This window comes from Emys orbicularis, chromosome 7 (assembly GCF_028017835.1).
Source record: "Emys orbicularis isolate rEmyOrb1 chromosome 7, rEmyOrb1.hap1, whole genome shotgun sequence".
In the NCBI taxonomy this organism is placed as follows: domain Eukaryota; kingdom Metazoa; phylum Chordata; order Testudines; family Emydidae; genus Emys; species Emys orbicularis.
Window position 1 is genome coordinate 107,911,936 of NC_088689.1, and position 26,068 is coordinate 107,938,003.

Consider the following 26,068-nt stretch of genomic DNA (forward strand, 5'->3'; position numbering starts at 1 on the left):
CCCCCTTGGGCCCAGGAGTAGCACTTAGGCCCACTTCCCACCCCTACAGCGACCAGCAATTCCCTCCCCCAGAGCTGACTCAATGTTTGTGTCTTTAGAGGGCTAGGACAGGGCGTGTTCAGCCACCTTGGGAGACACCACAATACGATAGTGAAGGACCACCACTGCCCAGCCACACACACAGATTTAAAGGTGTGGTGCTAGATCCTGTTATCCAGCTCAGTCTAATGACCACCTTCCACAGCCCTGTCTGGCCTAGGGAAAAAATTGTGTGTTTTTGTTTTCCAATAGAGTTAGCTCAACTGAGCTAGCTTAACTCTACTGAAAACCTCCCTTAACACCAGTGTGGCAAACACACTGTCACTCCCACGGGCGCGATGCTCACCACAGTGGGCTGAGGGTGCTGAAAGGGCAGGAATGCCTACCCCCATAGTGCCATCGCCAGCTCACCCAGCCACTGGGCTACACTTGAGCCACATTTCCAGGCTTGCCCTCACCACCACGAGGGTTAGAAACATGTGGTGTTTCAATGTAAGAGATTCTCACATTAACTGCATCACTCCGGACCTAAGGCTTTAAGAAAAACTCTATTGCAAGACTTTCGTGAAAATCACAAGAATGGCAGCCCTGCTAGCAAACGCCAACACAGTAAGATTTACAGAGTTGCTCTTTTATAAGCAAAGGATGCTCAGAGAGCTAGGGACCAAATGCAGCCCATTCAACCCATCAGCTGGTCACATTCTCCAGCTGGCATACTCATGGGCAGTGAATAGTACAAAGTCTGGCGTACACAAACCCTCAGGCTAGGCCTACACTGCAGTGGGAAGTGAGCCCGGGTACACAGACTTGCACTAGCTCAGCTCGAGTTATCACACTAGAAAGAGCAGGATGGATGTTGTGGTGAAGGAAGCAGCTCAGGTTTGCTGGCCCACCTGACCCCATCGGTTGAAGCTCAGGTGGCTAACCCAAGTCTCTGCTGGAGCTACAATGTCCACACACAGCTATTATTAGTGTGCCAGCTCAAGCCTGTTGACATGGGCTGGGAGGCTCACTTCCAGCTGCAGTGTAAACATACCCTTATAGGCCCTGGCCTCAGCAGCCAGGCAAACTGGATTAAAACTCAGTGCCTTGCATGGTGTCAAGTATCAGGAGGTAGCAGTGTTAGTCTATATCCACAAAAACAACAAGGAGAAGAATCTGAAGAAGTGGGTTTTTTACCCACAAAAGCTTATGCCCAAATAAATCTGTTAGTCTTTAAAGTGCCACCGGACTCCTTGTTGTTTTTGTGGATTAAAACTGTATTGCTAGTCAGTTCCACATCCTATTTTGTCGGCCGTTTGTAGATTGGCACGTTAGGATTCACACTAGAGCTGAAAATCTCTTAGTAACAGTTAGCAGGCACAGCTTCACTGACCTGTGTGTCCTGAATGGGGTTTAAAGCATAACACAGCTATACTACAGAAACAGTGCTAGATGGCTGCTAACAACAGCTGTTCTTACAAAACATTGGGGCTAGCACAGAGACAACCCTAGTGTGGACAGCAGCTTAATGGAGAGTTAGTAACTTTGTCCCCCATATTAGAGCTGAGATCAGAATCATTTCCTTCCTCACCAATCCTCTTCTTCAGAAAACCTAATTACGTGTACCTGTACTCAAACCAAACTTGCCCCCCTCCTCAAACTCAGAAGCATCCCTTCTTTCTAGGCTGACACACATGGGTGATGATCCCTAGAAATTCTCTCATACATTTGTTGGACGTTGGAGCTTTCCACATAGTCTGATTCTTTTCGGTGTTGGTTTCTAACTCAAGGCCAACAGCAAATCTCAGCAGCATTGGGCAAATAGAGATTTTTGCTCCAGATCTATAAATCATTCACTTCACCTAACGTATGTCACTGTTGTGCCGGTTGCTCACAAATGAAGCAGGCCTGGGAGGTCTGGCTATTGATCAACTCCCCCACCCATAATCCAACATTTAAGAGTGCATCCCCATCCAAACAACAAGGGTACTAAATCAAACGTTAAACTGCACATGGTGAAATAGGTGTCCTGAGTGCAGACCTGAACTTGGTTTACTAAGGACTGAGGCATCAGGAAACAGAATAGAGGCAGGTGGTGGTTTGGGTGTGCCAATTGCTGCCGTTTTCTCCACACTAGCTGAACTGCAGAAGAGGCTTGTTTCTTTAGACTAGAAGCAATATCAAATACTATTCAAGTGCATGAGGGGCTGAATGAGCTTGCTCCCATGCTGCTCAGGACAGGGATTAAGTCTTCCTATATTTGTACAGCACCTAGCACAACGAAACCCTGATCCTAAGAAGCTGGCAGATGCTGTTACAATACAGATAATAAATCAAACAGGGAAGCATTATTGAAAGCTCTCTTTGGTGCCTTCTGGACTTAAAATCTATGACCAACCACAGTGTACAATGAGGTTCAGGGAGGTTGAAATTCCCTTGGCCTTTAAATGAGACAATAGAATATAATTTGAGACTAAGGAGAGACCCACATAAGGGGGCTCCTGAGTTATCTGAAAAATAACTTGATCGAGCTAGTTTTAACTTCAGTGTAATCTATTAGTAACTGAAAGGACATGCTGCTGCTCATTCCAAGCCAGCCTTACCACTTACATCCTAGAGTTGTTTGCTGTTTCAAATTTAAAAGGAGCCCTTTTCTCCAGGCCCAGCCCAGGGTTGGAGGTCGTGGCCCAACAGCAATCCAGCTACTGCGCATGAACGGCTGCACGTGACCTTCCCTTTGCTGATCAGCAATTGCATTTCAATGGACTAGGTAAGTCTCTAACACTGTATTGCAGGCAGCCGGCAGCCCCATGAGCATTCAAAAACATGTTATTTGCTGGGCTACATAACTTACTGAGCACATAAGTTACACTCCCACTCACTGGGCAAAAAGTCTTGCTTTTATGGGGCAGAGAAATTAATTAGCCTAGACAGGAGCTGATTTACCTAGCACCCACTGAGAGTCTAGATTATGCAAAGCAGTGTAAAGAGGAGACACTAAATTAAAGCAAAGGTGGTACTGAGAGGAAAGAAATTAAGAGATGGTTTGAAGTGGGATTTGGAGAGATGGGCCTAGCAGCAGAATGGGCCTGAGACTAGAGATTTTAGAAAGGAACATGTGGCAGACAGACATAAGGACTATTTAATAGTTACTTTGACTTATGAACAGCAGCAGCTCTTGCCCAGGAAGGGCCTGTGTTTTGAAAGCCATCAGACCAGCCTAAAGCCTTTGCAACATGTGTTTTTGTTGTGGAACACTGGGCTACTGCCATCAGCCAGGCCATAAGGTACTGAGATGAGAGTCTCAAGCTTCATTCTTATGCCTTTTGACTCTGCTATGGAACAAGAAGTTGCGTCCTGAGCCCAGGACACCTTGGTCTAAGTCCACCTGAAGGCTCTGCAAGCCATCTTGCATTCCATGTTATGCCTTTAGCACAAAAGGTGCCTGCTGTAGGGGAAAGAACAGATGGCCCTTATATGTAGCCAGTGCAGTCTACACTATCAAGTAAAGTATCAGAGGGGTAGCTGTTAACCTGCCTTCCTAAATGTGCCTGTATATTTGCACCTGCATCTGTAATTTTCACTCCATGCATCTGAAGAAGTGGGTTTTTTACCCATGAAAGCTTATACCTAAATAAATCGGTTAGTCTAAGGTACAACTGGACTCCTCATTGTTCTACCAAGTAAGGGGCTCACAGTGCTGCAATGGCCACACACACACACCCCACTATGGGAAAGAGCAGCAGGAGAGAACACACTGCACCAGCACAGCCCTCAGGGATTTAAGTACTGCTTTAATGGATTAAAAGGAACTGTGGAGTGGCCTGTAGCACTATAGAGCCATCACAGAAAGAAGAAGACACTTAGAGTTCTGAAGGAGTCCCTGTCTCCAATTGGGGGGGGGGGGGGGAAGGAGAGAGAAAAGAGGATGCTCTCCTCACTATGGAGAGGAGTTGGTTGTAAAGGTAAGAGGCTTCCTACACTAGAAGTAAGCTCCAGCCAGCAGCTTTGCTTTAAATGCTGATAGCTATAGGAGACAGGGGTCTGCTCTGGTCTGTTTATGATTAACTAAGATAGTGCCTTGGCACTGGTCTCCCTCCCCACAACACAAACTGAGTTTTACTCAGTCCAGACTTTTATCTGTAAAGCAGGGAAAAGGGATATATCCTTCCCTCCTCAGAAAAGTTCTACCCCAATACATTTGCTTGCTGTATTAAGCCATGGTCCTGCCTCTGCAGCTTAAGTAACGTGACTGGCTGCCAAAGCTTAGAATATTCACTTTAACCCTACTGTGGGTTCTTAGTCAGTGTAAAAAGCTAGTGTTGGAATTTGAGGCCTTGTAGATATTGAGGCAGAGAAAAGTCAGTTGGAGCTGGGTTGCCCTTCCCTCTTCTCCCCCCTCCCCCCCCCCCGACCTTGACTTGGTGTATCTGTCTTTAGCAGTAGGCTAGTACTGTGGTTAACAGTCCATGCTAAGATGGCAGGAGAGGGGAGTGTCAAGGAGATTCCACAGCACTGAAGTGTAGTGCCCACTTCTTCCTGCAGACACAAGAGTGCCTGGGTGTAGCAGTTAGACACCACTTGTTCTGCAGAGCACTACTACCCTGCAGGGATTGCACATCAGCCAATTGCATTATGTTAATGCAAACATGATCTTCCAGGAACTGCCTAGGGCTCCCCAAGAGGATCAGACATCAGGGGTACAATGAAGCTGACTGTCCACTTGCTGTACAGCAGATGATGCAATTAGAGCCCTAGCTTCCCCATAACCTGTTCCATCATCTGCTGGAGTCTCTAGAAGACAGCTCCACTCAAACTGTTTCTAGGAGTTTTATCAAGCAGTTAAAAGGCTTGCTCATTTCCATTATTCAAAAGCTTAAAGCTAGAGAGATCACTGCTGTTTTCTATAGAGAAAAATCTAATAAAGCATGGTAGACAAGGCCCTTCATTTAGGAAGGGCTCACTTTAATTTAAGTTCCAAGAGTTCCCATTACAGAAGGTGGGGGACAGTTTAGTAATAGGGAAGATAATCAGAAACAAGGAGGAAAACCACCAAGCAGTTTGTTCTCGTTAAGTTTATTGGCATCATGTTTGTCTCTTTACAGAACCGCTCAGCCTACGTACTAGAATGTAGACCTCTGGAAAACAGGTAGAAGTGTTCCATTGAAGCAAGCTACAAATGCAAGAACAAAGACTAGGGAAGAGAGGAGGAAAGGGAGGGGACAACCAAGTTTTTCCATACCAAAAATTCCCGATTAGTGGTCAGCCAGAAGGGAGGAAAGATTTATGACTACCTCAACCCAGAAAAGGGAAAGATGAGCTCCTTCCACAAAGGTGGGAAGTGACTGGAACACCTCAGACTCCTTTTTGCATTCTTTACAGAACATTAAAAAAAAAAAAAGTTAAGTGGGCAGGGAAGGTGAACAAACAAAGTGAGCATTTGATAGTTGCATTTAATTTTTTGAATCCAATAATCCAGTATGCATATCATCCTCTGAAAATTTAACTACAAGGAAGCCAGACAGATTTTCCAGGAGATGAAGTTTTTTTTCAGCTCTCAAAGTCAATAAAAAGGTTTACATAATTCTTGCTTCTACTGTACAGAATACTGCCTCTATCTGGACTTCGTTGCTAGCACACTGCATTTCAGCGTCCTCCTCACTTTCTAGTGAATCTGTGTTTCAGTACTTAAACATGTAATTCAAGAATTTTACACTAATTTATACATTTTTAATTGGTTGCATATATTAACATGTACTATAAGATTTTTCCTAAAGAAGCATTACATAATACATGGATACTGTAAAAAGATCTGATTAGTTAAAAGTAACAAGCATTAACAGAGATACATACAAAACTCAACCTAATTGGACTGAGTGCTGAGCTTGCGATGAACTATGGGTAATCAGCCTTTCCAGTTGCAGCCTTCACAGGGGAACACAAGACAGTTAAAAATGTATGTCACTTGTTACACAGATTACCTGTAAACAGTTTCTTTCCATTGGACACCTGAAATTAGCTTACGTTCCAAACATACATAAGAATTTCCATTTTAAACTAAGAGAAAGGCCTGCTACCATGAAGTGATGTGGAAGGATGTAGGGACATGGAGGAGTTCTGTGTAGAGGAATGGGCTTACAGTTGCTCACGGTAGATGGGGAGGATTTTGGCAGCTGGAGATGGGAGTTTATTTTGTTTGTTTTTACACAGAAGAGGGGCTTTGTGTTTGAAGGCCTAAGTGTGATCTGTTTGTGAAGGACTGTGCTCAACCCCTCCATCTCCATCTCAGCAGCTGCAGGACTCTGCAGCGGCCTTTGCTCGGTCATTCTTGTCTAGTTTGATGGGTTCAGGGAATTCATTGTAAAGCTCCACCTCCGTTTCCTAAGAAGAGAGAAGAGAGTCACCAGTTATAGATTTTACTCCTTATTCTCAGCTAGGTCCACACCACTGAAGGGAAGGGGGTAATGTGGAGTGTTACAGATAGCTGTTGAAGAAGGAGGCTTTCTGCTGGGAAGAGGACTGCCTGAAGAGGGAGTAGGGAATGCTATCTTTGGGGTTTTCCAGACTTGGAGTGTGCCAAGTCAGCACTTGACACCATCTTTGGGAAGGGGCAGATACTGATGCAGGGAAGGCAAATTCAGCATGTCTCTTGCTAGTGGCATTAGCTTAAATGCAACATCAATTGCTTAGATTCTACATGCAGAATTGTGACTCGACAGCCACTAGAGGGCACTAGATATTTCTTCATATCATACCTGTTTAAGTGCATTTCGTGCAATCGTCTGGAAAGCTTGTTCCACATTAATGGCCTCCTTGGCACTGGTTTCGAAGTAAGGGATGTTATTTTTGCTGTAGCACCAGGCCTGTGCTCGTTTTGTGGTAACCTGTATGAGGAACAGGGAAGAAATCACCACCTTCATCTATGCAAAGGGCACTCAGTGCCAGTGTTGGTTGCCAAGTGGAGATTTTTTTAAATTAAGAAAACACCTACCACACCTATGGACAGAAAGCTAGCATCCAGTTTGATCAGCCAAAGCTGCTGCCTTAGGCAGAAGGCCAACATGGTATGGTTTAAATCCTAATTGCAGTAAGATTTTGCTACAGCTGTAGTAAGTGTTAGATACTTTGTCTAGAATGCAGCTAGATTAACTCCACTGCCTAGCATTTTGGTATCAGTTCCCCAAGAACTGTGGAGTCACCTGCATGGTCAAACTCTCCCTAGCCCTTGGGGGATACAAAGGGTCAGGTATATGCTGGATGTTACAATGTACTTCCTAACTTTCACTGCACAGGCAACATGCGAGAGAACTGCTTTAGCAAACCCAGTCAGTCGTTTGAGAATGGCTGGGATTTTAGGGCAGAGATTAAACCTTTGCTTGAGGGTATTCTGAAGGATGTTCACCCATCCCCTCCTGCCCCGATTCCTGAGAGGAAGCCTCCCCTTTATGTATGTTGCAAACCCTACTGTCACAATGGACACCCCTCTCCTCCACACAGCATGCAAGACAGACCAGCAACATTTTCTCCAAGTCAGAGGTGACCAGGAACTGCATGGAGTAAGACAGTCTTTTAGATGGCTTGGAGCAGCTAAATAAGACTGAACTAGCATCTGTGCTGCACATCCTGAACCACTGCCTCATATTTCCTCTAATATATTATTCCCCTTCTCTCCAAGGGAATGTATGCCTCTGTAGAGGCCAGATGGGTAGCTCTCTTCCCAAGGACCCAGGTTAAACAGTGTTAGCTGTGACTCTTTATAAGCCGCCCTGATGCTTTGGGCAAGACTAAGCTGCCGCTTAGAATTGTCCTGACAAGCTCTCCAATTCAGTAGCTTTAAAGAAAGGCTGTGACTTACTTGTCTGTTTTCTAGGTCAATCTTGTTTCCCAATACAACAAAAGGGAAGTTCTCAGGATCTCTTGGACTGGCCTGAATGAGAAACTCGTCCCTCCAGCTGTCTAGGGTTTTAAATGTATTAGGAGCCGTCACATCGAATACCAGCACGCAGCAGTCTGCTCCTCTGTAGAAGGCCACACCCAGAGACTGAAACCGTTCCTGTCCTGCTGTATCCCATATCTACAGAAAAAGCAGAGGGACAAGTTAGTAGAGGTTACTTACTAGCCCAGACGTGGGTCTTGGGGCAGCTCTAGTGCCATTGTTCAAATGGAGGGATCTAGCATGTTTGCTCATTGAATGCTCCTTGGAATTCTGCAGTCCTCAGCCAGCCTCATGGCAGCGTTGAGAGAAATTAGGGATTTTTCCTTACATCTCCTGCACATATATAGCGTCCAAGAAGTCACTATAAGCTGAGCAAAAAGGGCCTTTTCTAAAGGCCTCTGGCTCCTTGTACGAGGCAAGACTACTGTAGTTTCAGAATTGTATCAAATTTCAGAATCCTGTCTCAATCTTGATAAACTGCTCTAAAAAGGGGTTTTTAAAATAAGTGATACTTTGCTTTTGAAAACCAACTTATGTATAATCTCTCAGCTATCAAATCCCGAAGTGTATTGCACTGTTACAAGAGGTACAGGAGTAGGCAGCCACAGGGAGTCTAGATCTGAGCAACATTGAGTCATATTTGGAAGGTAAGTTTCCCCTTGAGCTTTTCAGACAAATTTGTTGTTAGATTTGAGAATTCAGTAGTGCTTTCATATGTTCATGTACCTCTTGTACAAGTTTCACCAGGTACCTCAACCCCACCAATAGCCAAGCAACCAGCAGAAATAAGCTAAGGTAACTACAAGCTAGTTGTTTCCCTACAAGCCAATGTGACTTGGTCAGGAATTCTATGCACTAATATTCTACCATGCAATTCCTTCCCCTGCTCCCAGAGTGATTTCCAGTCAGACTCAATCCATTTCTTGTTTCCACAAGACAGCTAGAAGTTCTTATTTAGAATTCCTGCCTGCAGCTGGTTTGAGTTTAATTGCAAGCTGGAAGTTCAACAGCAGGTTCTGTTAAAGTGAGTCTTGGGAAGTCTCTTCCCTGCCTTCTCTCACTCCCGTTTAAGGAACGGGGAGCAAAATCTGCAGCAAAGTTGGGAAAAGTCAAGTATGATGGCAGTTGTGTTTTAGCCCATTTGAAGTTGGGTGGACAGGTTGTCCACAGCAGAGCATCCATACTAGAGGGCTACCCCCTGAAATACTTCAATGGAACACGAGAGTTTCCAGTAGATAACGTCCCGTCTATAGCTTTTTATATTTGAAGAAGAGATTAGGATTTGAGAAGACTGACTTTGGCTAATGAGAGCATCAGAATAAGAAGTTGAGGGATACAAGTCTTCATGCTTCAGAGGGTAAGCCAACCATTAGTTGACAATGCTGGGGAAGGGCTTCCCTCAGCTGCCTATTTCATAATATTTCAATGGGGGATTTATTGAATCTTCCTACAGAGGATCCAGTTTAGTTACCAGTACTAGAGACTGGACTAGTGACCTGGCAGTTCTGTTACCCAATCAGGAATATTGCCATTTGGTATGGGAAGAGTTAAGCCAGTTGTGTTCTATTCTAGAAGATAGTCCACCCATCACTCTGATTGGTTTGAATCTACTGCACACTCCCTCTTAGCCTCCACCCCCTGCCAGAGGCCTAGGGCAGTGATCCACAAACTGTGGGGGTCGGCCTCCTTAGGTGCAGAGGAATGTTTGGGAGGCAGGGAGCAGGGCCTGGGCCAGCCTCCACAGGGGGTGGGGAGGGAGTGCCAGGCTTCTAATCCTGCTTTGCCCCTCCCCTAGCCCTGTCCCATTGGGGGCAGGGAGGGAGCACCACACTTCTAGCCCCATTCTGCCCCCCCAATCCTGCTCCACTCCACCTGTAGCCCCAGCTCCTCCTCAATCCCCAGCTCCACCTTCAGCCCAAGCTCCGCTGCTGAGGAAGCCTTGGCTGTGCAGTAGTGGAGGAGGGGTACAGAGATTCTGTTAAGGAGGGGGAGGGAAGAGAGAACTGGAAAAGTTATGGGGAAAAAAAAGCAATCTCCAAGCCAAACAGGTCATGGTTAGCCACTCTAACAGCAGTAGTGTTCTAGCCTAGAACATTAAGGGTATGCATACATTAAAAGTCTAGACATGCTATCGTATCCTTGGGGCATCCTTGTATTAGCATGTTTAAGGAATCAAGTCCAATAGCGTTCCAGCCTGGGACCTGGTGGGAATACTACCCCAACAGCTCTATAAGTGTCCCATACGCAAATAAAGTAGTGTTAGAACACCCAAAACAACTAAGCACTGGTGTTATTAGGCTGCATAGAGAGTCCTGTTTACATTGCTCCTCCACATAGGATGGGAAGCTATTTTGGCTGGAACTGTTGGTAAACAAGTCTCCCCAACTTACTGTCTAGGCCACTGAATACAGGGTCTTACAAGCAGAAGAAGGTTAGACTTATGTACAGTCTGCTAGAGAAAGGGGCAATTCCTGTAAAGGGCCTTTCATGGGTGCCTGGCTCAAAGTACTCTGCCTTCTCCTCCCTCCCACATGAGGAAGATTTATTCATTTGATAACTGGATAAGTCAAGGATACTTCCCATTTAAGAAAGTTGGGACTGTATCTGAACTAAAGTTCTTTGATCTTAGCCCAGGATACAGTCTTCCTTATGACACCCTTGTACTCTGCTTGGTCACTAAAAGGACTTCTGAAGGCTGGCTGTAACCAGTCAAAACAGAACTCCCCACCATGTCATGGCTTCACCTTGAGGCCTTCCTCTGATCTCTACTTCTTGCCCCTTGAGAAAGGCTTCTCCCTCCTTCCCTTAAATGGAACTCTGAGGAGCTGCATTTAATATCTGAGGTGGTTAGAAATTGATGGCCAAATGGAGAAGAGTAGCTAAGAAATGCAAGAGATCCAAGGAGCCAGCATAGATATTTGTAGAATCATTATGGCTACGGGTCACCTGCAGTTAATCCAATCCTGAGCCAACATGCAGGGAATTGTATTACTATGAAGTTGAGCACAGAAATGCTGACATCAGCTGCTTACATTTGGCATGAATGTGTACTTCTGCATAATCCTCAGCACTCTACATTGGAGCTGTGAAAGCCTCTTAAAAATAGGCAAGTAAACAAGAGATGGAGGAGCTAGCAGCCCAGTCACTACCCTTACCTGCATTGTGACTAATCTATCATCCACCATCACCTCCTTTGTCAGGAAGTCTGCTCCTATTGTTGCTTTGTATTGGTTACTGAATTTCTTGTTCACATACTGGTTCATGAGTGATGTCTTCCCCACCCTGTAGGAAGAAGAAAAAAAAGTGAGCCAAGACTAATCAAGAAGTAGCTTCTGCAGACAGCATTTTGATATGCATGGCAGGTTCAGTCCAAGTGTTTTTGCTTTATTTAATATCATGGAGGCACCAAGACTTTCAGTGTGCTGACCTAAATGTCCAGCTCACTGTGATCAGGCATTTGAAGACACTTGCATTATCCTAGACAGGAGAAGTGACTATGAAGCTCCTTGAGCTAGAGAGATGTTCAGGCTGCATAATACAGTTCATTTTGGGGGCTGTGTAAGCTCAACCAGCCCATTTGGTTCTGACCAGGAAAGGGAGTAATTGCAAGCACTTTTGGAAGTGTTGCTTTAGGACAGACGTTCCTAAACTTTTGCTGCACCATCCCCTCCCTCCACGGGGAAGGCTTTCCCAGGGACAGAAAGACCCACTGGGGGAGTGGGTAGCTCATGCCTAGAGCAGCAGCAGGGCTTGGCTGGCGCCCATCCCCAAAGAACTACTTGGTGCAGACCAGGGCTCTTTGCCTTCTCTCCCCTGGCATAGGGCCAAGCTCTGGAGGGAAATATTCAGAGCTGTGGCCAGTCAGGTGTCTGGGCTAGGGCAGCAGCAGGGATTGGAGTTTAGCAGACTGCAATTGGAGCAGGGCAGCTCTCCCCCATCCCTGACCACTGGGGACTCCTGTGCACTCTGCTGCCCTGGCCCAGACAGCCCCATGCCACCCCTCCCCCACCATAGGCTTGTTGCACCTCTCCCCTGGCCCAGAAGTGTGTGCCAGTTTGAAGACGCTGCTTTAGAAGATTCTAGTCCTCAGAAAGGATGTTGAGGTAGTACCCAGTGCAAAGGAGATCCCATTCCCCCCCCCCCCCCCCCCCGCAAACATGATTTTAGGCCTTCAGACAAGGGGCAGGGACTGGTTTCCCATAGAAATTAGCTATACTGCTCACCTCAAGTTGCTTCAGGTTATGAAGTGACCCTTGCCCCAGGTAGTGAAAACAGCTAATTGAATCTAACACTATGAATAAGGCAGTTTCAATGATATTGCTACATTAGCCAAGCAACTCCTTCATGTCCAGTGGTAACATCAGACCTTAACATACTTGTTTAGTGAAGTAGCCTAGGGAGTGGAGATTCTCCTAGAGATACCAGGTTATATCCACTCCCTCAAGGCTGCCAAGTGTTCTTTGTTCAGCAGCTTGCTGGATGTGGTGGTGGGACAGATTTGTTTATCTGATGAGATTCAGGGTCAAATTACTGTTCATGCAGTAAACCCAGGAACAAAAAGCAAGTGTCTGCTTCACTGATTAACAGGAACCTGAAGTTTTACACCTTTGCTCAAGGTATCACTGAAGTGTATTGTTCAGTACTCCCAGATCACAACATTTAAGCCAAACCGAGTGGGTGGCTAGCACAGTATATTTCGTATTAGTTGTTTTAGGATCCCATTCCTCATTGTCCAATGAGAAGGTAAAAGCTTTGAGATCTGAAGTCTTATTCCTGGGAGATTTAGAAGATTATTATTTTTAACCAAGTTGAGTTACCATAGAAGCTCTGGCAATACTGTAGATTGCCAGTACTTCTAAATACTGAATTGGGGGCAAACACTGGGAACAAGGGGCAATCAAGTGTCCTTAAAGCCATAAAGGCAGCATAGTAGTCAGCTGCTTTCCACAACCCAAATATCCATCTCACTCCAATACTTCACTGGCCCTACCTAGGGCAGAACACAAGCATTTGCAAGCCACATTATGGGACACTTCAGCTGGACACAAGTTATTTACATTAAGTTAATAAAGGCTCCACTTACCCAGAGTCTCCAAGGATGATGACTTTCAGTAACACTTTCTTCCTAGAAGTCATCTTTCAAACTAAAAGGAAAGATGAGTTTCCATCACTCAGATGAGGAAGTGACTGCACATAGTTATCACAAAAAGTGAGGCAATTAACATGGCATTGAAACAGCTCAGAAATCCTGTGGCTCTCCTAGCTAAAACATGTTAGAGGGAATCCATCCTGTATGCCTGAAAGTTTTAAATGCAACCAGAGACTTCTGGAGCTTTAGAGTACAATTAGTACTTGGCTCACCAAGTTACTAATTAGTGGTTGCTCATTGGTTTATGCTGCTTTGATTGCCTCACACCATTTATACCAAGTTTATGGCATAGAGGTGGGCAGATTGTCTGCTACTGTGGACTGAACTACAGCCCCCACTACATTTTAAGGCTGTCCAGTTTGGCTTCTTCTGGACATGTTGGCCCAAACTGACTCACCTGGTAGTGCTGAGCTTAACTAGTGTAGCCTAATGGCACCAGTTAGAGGTGGGCTGCTTGTCCCTGCCAAGTCTCCTTGTGAGGACACAGACAGTACAGATTAGAGTTCTATTTCTAGGTAAGTCATGCTAAGAGGGAAGTATTAGGTGTTCTAGAGTAAGGTTAGAGGATACATGCAATAGCAAGGGAACCAGGATGGGGAGCTTTACTAGTACCATTTCTATAAGGGTTTGTCACATGTGTTTTCAACTGGAGTCTAGATCACTATGGTATGTGCAGGGGCACTGAGTAATGGCACTCTATGCTAAGGCTAGAAAAAGTGGTTCCTGACTGCTCTGCAAAAAAAACATCCCCTCACCCCCAATGAGACTCCAATGCAATTAAAACCAAAATCCTTGCATGCAAGGAGTGTCTCAATTTCATTTTAAATGTTTTCGCAAAAAAAATGGTGCTAAGGGTCTATCAATTTTCTGAAAGGAACTTCCCCCATGGTAAGCTTCTTAGAAGAGTCAGCTGTGGCATCAGGAGGTTTTGAAGACACTATAGTGTACTTGGAGTAGCTGACTGGAGCTGAACAATTGATAGAATTTCTGCTTCTGAGGTCCTCTTCACTAGGCTAGAAGAAGTTTGAGGACCCAAGTTTAGATACTACTCTAGCTCCACTGCTTTCTAAAGCATGTGGTTGGCCAGCATAGATGGGATTATACTAGATTTAGCTTAGGGCTCTTAATGGCATTTTTAATGTTGCTCTCAGCACAGATGGGGGCATACTCTGTTGCCATTTTGAGCTTATCTACATACCATAGTTTCCTTGTGCTCCCTATCGGTCTACATCCATCTGTTACCTTGTCTTAGATTGTAGACTTAGTAGGGCCTAGTACAAAGGAGCACCAGCCCTCGTCTAGGACCCATAGGCACTAGCACAATATAAATAAGTCTGGGTTAAACCATTGTAAAACCCTTTAGGAACACTTAAACCAGTTAAAGTAGATTCAGTACTGCTTTGTGTTTATATAAAAAAAAAGTCTGACTGTTGCAGAACAATCACGTTTATTGGTCCCACAAAGCCAGAGGGTGCCCCATAATTCACCAGTTTAGCATTCTGCTGAGGCCTACACATTTCTCAATCTGTTTTCTAGAGAGAAAAGGAGTATTTTGCAGTTGAATGCACTAGTATATTAAGCTAAATTTTTAAAAAGTTACTCATGTTTCATCCAGTTTTACAGAGCTCCTTTCCCCCATCCAACTACCCCCTTTTCAGGGCAAGGAGGCTCTGTTGGGGTTAACTGCTCGCATTGAATTAATATTCTAGTGTCTCAGCAGATTCTGATCCAATCTTAAGTAATCACACAGTTCAGTGTAGGAAACAGTCATGGTATAATTCATTAGAGAGACAGAATTGGGATGGACCTGAGATTTGGACTCACTGACAACTGATAGGAATGTCAGGAGTGATTTTTAGATTTTCTTATTTGGAAGAAGAGTTTGAAGAGCATTCACTGATACCATTTGCCATTGACCAGCACAGTCAACTGCTTAATACTCTTAGCAAGAGAAGGGTACACAGAGGTTTACTCTCATAGCACTGCTGAGTGGTGTCAATGTAAACACAGACTTTTATGCCTTATAATCAAGCCCGTGAGAGTAAATTTCATGGACTGCAAGAAAATTGTTAGCCCTAATACTGTCATTTTCCCCAACAGCAAGGAGACTGAAGCAGGCATCACTGATTCCACCTCCCCACTGAGGCCCCAGCTACTTGTGGGCAGGGGTGAGAAGGGGGAGAAGAGAAGAAGTGGGCCAGTCATGTAGTTGTCCCTTTCTCCCCCAGGATTGGACTGGCCAGCAGGCCAGGGGGCATCTCACCACACAGTACTGTCCAGCAGCCCTGACAATCTGACTGTTAGGAGTTGCTGCCCCCACCCCTGGTCACACCCAGGAAGACACCGCCACAACAGCTGACAAGGAGCTAAGACTTCCCCACCAGGATCCATCCCCCCACTTTGATCCCATCACAGGGGCAAGGACCCCCATAACACCTACTCAGGTTACAAATGGTAGTGGCGCTTGCTATCGTGCTGACTAGTAACAATGGAGCTCAGTCTCAGCTCCTGTGGTGCCTCCTTTGGGTCTGATGGGTGCTGCTGTGGGGCACCATTCCCATCCCACTCCCCCTGCTGGCTTGACAAACAGCAGCAGCCTGGGCTGGAGATGAACATGGAGTGAGCCAGGCCTTGATCCCTTCCCCAAGCCAGAGGCGTGAGAATAAACAGCATTGCTCCACCTCAAGGATAGGACCAGCTCACTAGCTGCTGTGCCCCCTCAAGCAGCCACAGCCAGAAGGTGGAAGCTGGGATGCTGGCTTCCACCTCCCTGTGTTGGAAAAACTGCAGCAGTTGGCAGCCATGTGAAATCTGAGCTGTCACTTATGCTACTACTATGATTTTTTTTTTTTTTTTTAATTGATTTTCCAAGCCTTACAGTCCACCCTACCTTCTTCACCTCAGAAGGGTGATACAGTACCCTGAAGTAGCAGCTTGCAGAGAATTAACTCTATGGCACAGTTTAGACAAATTAACTGGTTTATAAAACCACTTTACTTTATACATCATGAATCTTTACGGAGATTAGTCTTACTGGTGTGCCCTCAATTACTGAGGAGTCACTTCTCTAGGAAAAGTAAAGACAGTTGTCAAAAAAAACTGAAAGTAAATTCTACATGTAAACAAGTTACTACAGTTTCTGTTTTACTCCTACCGGAAAGAGTTCAGTACCACTGCCAATACACTTCTTCCTGGCATTTAGAGGCAGTGTTTGTCACTTCAGATGTACTGTGTCAAGTAAATGGAAGTGGTGTTTGTGGAGCTCCCAGTAACTTAGAAAGTTACGTATACTCTGGCTGTAGAGTGACTTGACTTACTGCTCCATTGGGAGCCCTGCAGTTCTGATACTGAAGATTAAGAGGGAAATTAAGAGGTTATGAAGCGCTTTAGACAACATGTGAATTGCTAGGCAGACACCTCACCCTTAGAAATTAAGTACCAGTCATTGGCATTACAGCCTTTCAGGAGGCTGGCTGTACTGCTCAAAGTGGCAATGTGAAGTTCTGATGCATCAAAGAGTGTTTTAATATCAACTGCCAAACTGAAATTATGGCATTTTAAGGGACTGACCCATCTAGAATTCTATAGACCAAATAGGGTACCAAGTTTAGAAAACAAGTTTAGTTGCATATTCGGTTTCCATCGACGCCAGTCTGAAGTAACTGTTGAGCATTACGGCTCTGGTTCCCAGGAAGGTAGCAAGCTCTATGGAACAGTGAGTGTAGAGATCTGGAGCACTGAGTTCTGCAGCTGACAGATCCCTCTTACTTGAAAGAAATTAAGATGTGCCTCATCTTTTTAAGAACTGTGTCTTATTTACTGAGCACCCTGTGCATGGACAGTCCTACTACAGTCTGACTAGGACATTAAGCCAGTGTCCATTCTTTGAAAACTGTACTCATTACTGCTTGTGCATGAACAGCTGGGTCCCTTATTCATAAACATGACCTGACAGCTTTAAAAGCTATAGCTAAGCCATACGGAACCCATCTGAGTTGAGATGTAGTCAGTGACCTGTGCACTGAAGCCTTTCTGGCCAGGTTTGGTGTTGGATCAGTGCATTACTGCCATCACTACAAGCAGGCCAGGAGAGCATGAAGAGGGTACAGAAGTGTGGCTTTATTACATTGATGATCAAAATTCCTGTTCTCCATTTGTTGTTCATGGCAGGTACAGCCATCTGTTACTTATTTGGGTTACACCAGATTTGCTTTACAGTCTCTACAGAATGATTGGTGGAGCTGCCCTGGTGTACAATAGGAGATTTTAAACAAGGGTACAGATGAGCCTGACATCCCCTCCAACTGTGCTTTCTTCCTTAGTCTGTTTCTTCCCTTGCTTGGGCCACAGCCTGATGGGAATACAAGTCACTTGGAACAGGCACCTGTCTATGCCCAAGACCAAAGGGGCATAACTTCTAGAAACTTCACCCTTCTGCACCTTAGTAGGAGGTTCTCTTGTCTTTGGGGATACCTGTGTGATTTACTGAGTTTCAGTCTCATGGCAAGACATCCTCATATGGAAGGAGTTGCACGCTTAAGCAGGTTCTCATACACCAGTGCTGTAGTGTGTGTGTTATGGAAAGCCTTCTATAGGACATTCATTCTTCCAATAGGTTTGAGAGATTTTACAAAGGCTATGCCAAGCTAAGTTTGATATTGTGTCTTTAGTATCAACATAAAAGGACTTAGGATATTTGTGTTGTCTTTTAAATCAGTGGTGGAGGATTGTGAAGGTGCAGCTTCTTAAACTACCTCCCCTTTAGTGAAACTTGCATTTGAATAGATTTTCCACTGTCAGTCATGAATCTACTCTAAGGCTACGTCCTCACTACTGGGGGGGCGGGTCGATTTAAGATACGCAAGTTCAGCTACGCGAACAACGTAGCTGAATTTGACGTATCCGAGCCGACTTACCCCGCTGTGAGGACGGCGGCAAATCGACCTCCGCGGCTCCTACGTCAACAGCGCTTACTCCTACCTGCACTGGTGGAGTACAAGCGTCGATTCGGGGATTGATTGTCGCATCCCAACGAGACTATAATTTGATCCCTGAGATCGATTTTACCTGCCGATTCAGGCGGTTAGTGAAGACATAGCCTTAGCTATGGAGACAGCCTCAGAACCAAAGCTTTTTGTTAAAGCACTTCAAGCAGCAAAGTGCCACTCCCCCCCGCCCCTTCGTTGGGGCAGGGGGGAGAGAAGAGTGTGGTATCTCCTCCCCAGCCCCCAGCTATGTCTACACTACACAGCTTGAAGCAACACAGCTGTGTTGCTACAGCTGTGCCGCTGAAAATGGGGCAGTGTAGCTGCTGTCTGTCGGCTCTCCTGCTGACAAAAAGCTTCCACACCCAACAAGTGTGGTTTGCCAACAATGCGCTGTTCAGTGGCACTTGTTGCCAAAATGTTTGTCTTGGGGGGGGGGGGGGAGGGAGGGAGGGGGAGAAGAGGAAAAGAAGAGAAGGGAGAAGAGGTTTAATACCTCTTAAGACAGAAGCTGTGTTGTTCAATTGGCAAAATATAGACATAGGCTCAGAGGTGGATAGTGTTCGTGCATTTAGGAAGACAAAAACCTGAGGGTATTTGTCAAGAGCATGCCCATTTGGAGTAGTTTTGCAAAATTGCTCTAGTTGAGGCCTGGTCTAGGCTTAGTTTTGCTGGTCTAGCATGTGTGGTGTGGTGTGGTGAGGTGAGGGAAAAGAGAAGGAGAAAGTGCACATACTAGTGAAGAGCCACCCCTCACTGATATAGCTCTGCTGGGAAGAGCCCCGATGGAGATGCAGTTATACTAGCATAAGCACTCTTGCTGGTATAAGCTTTTGTTGTTCAGGGAACTGGTGTAATCTACACCACCGAAAATCTGCACAAGGAGGGAATGCCAGTTCAGCTACAGTGGCAAATCCTTAGGGATTCTCTTCCTCTCCAGATTATCACAGCCTGTGCTCCATGTTTGTCAGTTTAGTCAGATGAATCTGTGTTAGTTTAGTCAAAGCAAAGGTAAGCATGGTATGACCTGGTCCCTTTACCGAAGTAAACCTGTTACACCTAATCTGAACTGGTTTAAGTTTTACCAAGCTTACATAATCACAAACAAGTCAGTGGTATTGGGTTCCTGGAACCTATTACTTTAGAGAACTAGAGATACAAGACAGTTTGCTGTAGGTTTATAAAAACAGGAGTACTTGTGGCACCTTAGAGACTAACAAATTGGAGCATAAGCTTTTGGGGGTTACAGCCCACTTCATCGGACGCATAGAATGGAACATATAGCGAGGAGATCTATCTAACACACATACACACAGAGAGAACATGAAAAGGTGGGAGTTGCCCAACCAACTGTAAGAGGCTAATTAAGATGAACTGTTATCAGCAGGAGGGAAAAAAAAAAAAAATTTAGTGATAATCAAGATAGCCGATTTAAGACAGTTTGACAAGAAGCTGTGAGAATACTTAACATGGGGGAAATAGATTATGTGTGTAATGGCTCAGCCATTCCCAGTCGCTAGTTAAGCCTAAATTGCTAGTATCTAATTTGCATATCAATTAGAGTTCAGCAGTTTCTCTTTGGAGTCTGTTTTTGAAGCTTTTCTATTGCAAAATTGCCACCTTTAAATCTGTTACTGAATGGCCAGAGAGGTTAAAGTGTTCTCCTACTGGTTTTTTGAATGTTATGATTCCTGATGTCAGATGTGTCCATTTATTCTTTTGCATTTATAGTAGAAATGGAAGAACTATCAATTGCTATTCTAAAGCAGCTTCCTTTGTTCGCAAGTCTTGTTCTCTAAGAAGACTGTGCTGGCCTGGATAAGCAAGTTAGTTATCAGAATAGCTATGCAGGCCCAAAGAAGAGATTTACATTGGATAAATAGTAGTCCAATTGCCCAGTCTAGATAGTTGTCAAAAGTTAGACTAGAAATGTTGAGCTGAAATACCAATTTTGTTTTATACCAAGTGTGTAGACCCTCCTAGTGTGGAATTAGACTTTGTTCTAATAAGAGTCATTCAGCTCTGATAGTGTTACTATCTTGTAGGAGAGCATATTCACATTTCTTGCACTACTGGCTCCAGCTAGCCATTCTTGGAGACCATCTGAAAACTCCTGTCAGTCACTAAACCAGTCAGCAGCATTCCTTTCTGCTGGCTTAATCATTGCTAGGGGAACTAGGTAGTCTCTAAACAGGAAAGAGTCCTTTGCTGTATTCATGACTTAGGAAGTTCTCCCTCCCAAGTGCACAGGTTGATCCAGCGGCCTTGGAGGCTAAATCTAAAAGCCATACTGAAATGTGCATAATTCAGATATCTACATTCTCAAAAGATAAAACCCCATAGCTCAAATCTGCTAGCCAGGCAAGGAGCAGAGCTGTGTCTTTACTAGTTCCGATTTCAGATAAGCTTCATAGCTAAAACTGTTGGATAGTTCCCAAGAAGAGTCAGAAGTTACCTAGGAAGTGGTGTTCCCCCAACTCCACTCAGTATACTACAGAATGGTGTAATGGTCATTAGAGAAAATGTAAGTGCTTATGTAAAGTGCAATTTATTAGAAATTCCTCTGCAATTGTCAAGAGGCAGCATGAGATGATACCGTTGTGATTGTGCCCTTGTGTTTCCTGTCCCTGTATTTATTTATTTTATATATATATATCACACACACATATATACACACTAAATGCAAGTACAATATTTATATTCAAGTTGATTCTATGATAAAAATGAGAAAGCAATTTCTCATTAATAGTGTGCTGTAACTTTTGTAAGCAACTAGTTTTTAAGTGAGGTGAAACTTGGGGTATGCAAGACAGACTCCTGAAAGAGGTACAGCAGTCTGGAAAGGTTGAGAGCCTTGGCCCTAGAGCATGAAGGGGGCTTGAAAAGTTCATTTTCAGGGCAAGGAATAAGCACTCTCCTGAGAAAGCCATCAGCTCCTGCCAAGTCTAAGCTTTCAATTGGGACCTGTGTAAGTAATGCATTGCTGTTGTCTTAAGGTCTGAAGAGAGTCTCAGTGATTGTTGCTTGTAGCATTGCCAAGCTGCAAGGTTACCAGTTTTCCACTCCAAGCAGTGGAAGCATGGAGAAACTGAAAATACTGCCAAGAACAGCCCAAAAATGGAGGGCAGAGTAGCAGGGACATTCATGACAATAGCTTGGAAGCCCTGAGGTTGGAAGTGGAACAGTGTTTTCCCTTCTGCAGAGTGTGGAAAAGATAGCCTTGGGTATTACTAGTAGAGACTCATACAAGGGTTAGAACCAGAGCAATTTGAACCCTTACCTCCTCCCCTTGCCAGCCAACAGAAAGAGGGAAGGCAGTTGCTTCCCACCTGTATCTTCAGTGGTGGCAAAGTGTGTTTAAGCCATGTGACTATGAATCTTCTGGTAAATTTTAAGTTCTAGGTGAGTGGCTATGATGCACAAAATCGTGGGTGAGCAAGTGTTAAACAGCAGAGAGGAAAAAGGACTATCACTGAATGTGTGGGGCAGATGGAACAATACAGTACAAGTGTTCTCTTTGGTGCCTCCATGTGAGGCAAAGGATGGATGGAGTTAAGGAAGAGGAAACTAAACAGGTAGTATCCATTACACTAATCAGTGCTCTGTTAGGTCTTTAAAAATGTAGGAAGCAGAGTGGTACAGGTATTCATCCTGCCTGAGGTAGCCAGGACACCATGGCAAACACCTCTGCTCTTGTAGAAGAATACTATGGGATCTTTGACCAAGCAGGCGTCCCAGTAGCAGTGTAACTGAAAATCATGCCAGGTTATTTGAAGTTAGTATTTCAGTAAGTGATGCAACAAAACTTCACATGCAACTGCTTACAGTCAAGGCTTATACTGTGACTTCCCTACACTAGCCCTGGAGTGGAAGAAACTAAGACATTTCCCTATCATGCTAAGTTACTCATAAGTTGAGCTAAACATTCAGAGGATGGTGTCTGCTTCAAGATCTTTCTATTACTCACTAGTCAAGACATTCTGCATGAGGGAAAGTAGTTTAAGACACATTAAAGTGAAAAGAGTATGTGTGGATTTTTTGACAAATAATAATACAGAATAAAAGGTATACTAAGCTAAGTGGACACTCATGGTCCTGAATCATTCTTACAGCTTGCAATGTGACTGAATTTCCCACTACTCCATCCTCTAAGTGGCAAGATACCCGGAGGCCTGGTCACCTCCCATGAAAGAGGTCTATTTACAATACTTCGCAAGAGAGCAGCAGAACTTTGCTGCTAACTGGGCAGCCGAGAAAGCAATTTCTCAGGAATTTAATACTTCAACTTGATGGGTTAACTGAAGTGCCTTTTTCTATTCTGACTTGTGCTGTCAGAAGTAAAGTCTACCATAGGTTCAACATACCACCAATGCAAATTGTGACCTTTTGGTGAATAAAATTACATCTGAAGTTTAGATGCTCATTTGACACTGGATATCAGAACTAGAGTTGATGGTAGCTGTTCAGTCAAAGGACAAATTTGAACAGCACACATTGTTGCAGCAGGATTCAGCCACATTAGGCCGTTAGTGTGACCTAAACCAGAGGTGGTTTAGAGATGAAGCAAATTTAGTGATTGAACTAATTAACTGGCTGCTTGTTAAAACAGCTTTGTTAACAGCTAGTCTGACCCATGCATTTAGAGGTTTTGGGCAGGATGGGATATCCATTATAACCAATCCAGTTTTGATGCCATTAAGTAGAGAGCCCAATACAAGAAATCTAACTGAATGAACAGATCCATGTGACATGATTTGATGCAGTAAGTGATGCAGTTGAGTGGCAACCCAGAATGGCATGTCACAGTTAAGCATTAGGTACAGCCTTGCTTATTCTGTTATGACTCAGACATTAGAGAGCTCTGGCCAGGCAAACATTCCTTGACCCTATTGAGTCACTGTGCATACAGAGTACTTTTAAATGGATTATAAACTACCTTGAGAACATTGTCCAGAGGTCCACAGAACAAAATACTTCTTGCTGGCATGTTAAGGGAATGCCTTCTGTTCATCTGTAAGTACCCTTCAGGCATCATTTACAACAGTTAGACTTAACTTGTTCCATAAGGGAAACTATGCCATTAGAATTACACAACTACTGTAACTAAAGCCAAAAGATGAAGATTTCTTTAGGAGGCTCCTGAGTTATTTACATTGAAGTCAGTTAACAGCTACTGTTTGGATGATGAAGTGCTCCTTAAACTCAAATATAATAATTATTATTACAGGCAAATTGTGTGTGTGTGTGCGCTGTGTTATGGTTACACAAAAACAACCTCACTTTAAGCTTTTCTCCAAACACTTAAGTATCTAGTACCATCCTTGAGGAACTCACTATGCTTGTACAGCACCTCAGATGGTGCCTGTACATTCAGATGCATCTGTATAGTAGCAACAGGAGATGGCAACTTCCTGTCAGACGTATGAGAATAATTAAATCTCCCAAATTACAGGAAGTGTTAATGGTATTCTTAAGTGGACTGGGTGTTTCTGTAGAATTTAGTATCCTCTTGCCAATTAGGATATCAAATAGACCTCTTGATGAGCAGTAGCACAAAAATATGAATCAAGCATGTTTTGAGAAAGTTGATAATTTGAGAAGCTTCACCAAGTTGGGTTTAAGATTTGATATGGGCAACGTGTTAATTCAGTGTTTCACAGACTACTTCCCCTCTCAAATCATATATTACTACCCACCTGTTTTGTTCCCTTTACTGTGCTCTTCCCCCCACCACAGTGGTAGCTGGCAGCTCCAGTCCCAAAAGAAAAAAATAGCAGCCACCCTAAGGAACAGATTGGAAACAAGGAGCAGCCAGCCTCTCTTTGCAGATTAGACACCCATAGATACAGCTGAAAATGAGCAGCTAGCACCATGTGACCAGTTAGTGCCTCATGGGTCAACAAGTGATCAGTAGACTTGTTTTGGGAGAAATGTTAAAACTAATTACTGCAATTTTCAGTTAGTCTAGAGTAGTGGTCCCCAACCTTTTCCATGTGGCGGCCGCTGGACAAGCAGCCGCTGAAAAGCAGCAGCATCAAGAGGCGTCGCCGCCAAAATTCGGCAGCATTTCGGTGGCAACGCTTCTTGGCCCTGCTGCTTATCAGCGGCATTTCGGTGGCTGCTTGTCCGGCGGCCAGTAGGTGGGCACAGATGCCCCGGTGGGCTCTGCAGCACCCACGGGCACTGCGTTGGGGACCCCTGGTCTAGAGCCTCAGTTTCCAGTCAGCTTTTGAAATGCTGCTAGCAAGACATGCTGCTGGAGTGCTTTGTTTTACAGAGGGTACTACATCCTGCAGGGTTCCAACCAACCAGGTTTCAGAAGCCAATACTCAGAAAAGATGCAGCAATGCAGCCATTATAACTTAAGATTCAGCCACATTGTCTTAAATGATGCCTGAAGTCAATCCAGTGGCCAGTTTCTTGTGGACATTTAAAGGTGGGTGAACTGATACTTCTGTGGGTGGAAGGGAAAGTTTTCAAACACAGCTACAACATTACTTTAAGCTGTTATTTATTTTTCAGTATGTTATATGCTGAAGAGGACATGGAGTCCAGTAGTTAGAGGACAGGATGGGAGCCAGGACTAGGATTTTCACTTTGGACAACTTCTTGTGACTCAGTTTATCTGTACATCATGGATAAGGCATGCTAAAGAGTAGCTTTTTCAAGGGTCCCAAAAGAATTACTTGCAAGTATCTAGTAAGTTCCTTGAGGCAGGGAGTCTTATCTAGTACTCAACACATTTAACTTTAATTTCCTGCTTTACTAGGAAGAGACTTGATTTGCTATTCTGTTTTGATAGTTATTTGGTATATGCCAAACAGCAAGTACTGATGTTGGCATACAATTAAGTTAGAGATACATAGCAGTTCCATCTAATACCAATATAGAAATAGTATTCATAAAGTTACGTATTTAGACTTTCCCATACAAACATTAAACTAGCTTAATGGGGAAGGGGGTGTAGGGTGACCAGATGTCCCGATTTTATAGGGACAGTCCCAATTTTTAGGTCTCTTATATTGGCTCCCATTACCCCCCAGCCCCTGTCCCGGTTTTTCACACTTGCTGTCTAGTCACCCTAAGGGGGTGGGACAGGGGACTGATAGGAAAAAGCAAGCACGACAACACAATAGTGATAGAAAAGCAACTTACACACTGGGGGAAACTACAGGACAATGGCTTACTTCCAAGCTCCAGTCAGAAGTTGCAAGGCTGCTTTGCCAGGCTGGGAGACTAGAGATCAAGAGGACAAAGCAGTCAAAAAGCCATCTCAGGAGACAGATGCCATAGGTTGTCGAGAGAGGGAGACAGACACCCGACTTTAGACTGATGGCCTATCAGACGAACATCAAGGAGATGGTAAGCAGTAAGTAGACAAGTCGCCTGTATGCAGAGCTACTTTAAGATCCACTTTCTCCAAAATACTTGGACTTCTTAACGCATAGTATTTAGAAGCAGTTTTGTTACTACACACCACTGTCACGGGGGAATAGAATCCTAAGTCCTGGACACAAGTCAGACCTGCCAAGATAAAAATCATTGATGCACAGGAGGGGACTGCAGCAGCAGCCTGGTGCTGAAGTCAGGTGACTGCATATCAAGAGAGACTTCAGTGTGAGGCCCAAGGGGGGGGGATGTACTTGAAGAAACCAGAAGGGAATCAGAGGCACAGTTAACCCTGTAACTGACACCCAGGATTTGAAGTTTACAGAATTCTTGAGGACACAGCACCTGTGATTAGTCTGTCTCAAAGTTGTGAAAGATTTAGAATCAAAATTATACCATGGCTCAATAATACCTTCTGCTGCCCTCCAAATACATTGTGGGTGGGAGTCAACATTAGCTGCGCACAAAAGTGTGTCTAAGTTATTTTAGAGTCAAACATAAAGCTGCACCATAGAGCAACAAGTTTGTTAAAATTGTGGATTAAGGATAACATTATGTCAGAGGTCATGGATTGTGTCTTTCAGAGAC

The 26,068-nt window shown here is 44.4% G+C and overlaps 1 protein-coding gene across 1 annotated transcript in view; it reads right to left on the reverse strand.

Annotated features, from left to right (window-relative positions):
* Positions 1-5,077: 5,077 nt before the first annotated feature.
* RAB7A (RAB7A, member RAS oncogene family) overlaps positions 5,078-26,068 on the reverse strand; it is a 31,589-nt gene continuing 10,598 nt past the window's right edge. Inside the window, exons 2-6 of the mRNA XM_065408704.1 lie at positions 13,041-13,101; positions 11,113-11,239; positions 7,877-8,095; positions 6,777-6,905; positions 5,078-6,402 (exon numbers count right to left, since the gene is read on the reverse strand). Of these exons, the coding sequence (XP_065264776.1) occupies positions 6,307-6,402; positions 6,777-6,905; positions 7,877-8,095; positions 11,113-11,239; positions 13,041-13,093 (624 nt within the window). The 5' untranslated portion in view covers positions 13,094-13,101 and the 3' untranslated portion in view covers positions 5,078-6,306. The remainder of the gene's footprint in view (positions 6,403-6,776; positions 6,906-7,876; positions 8,096-11,112; positions 11,240-13,040; positions 13,102-26,068) is intronic.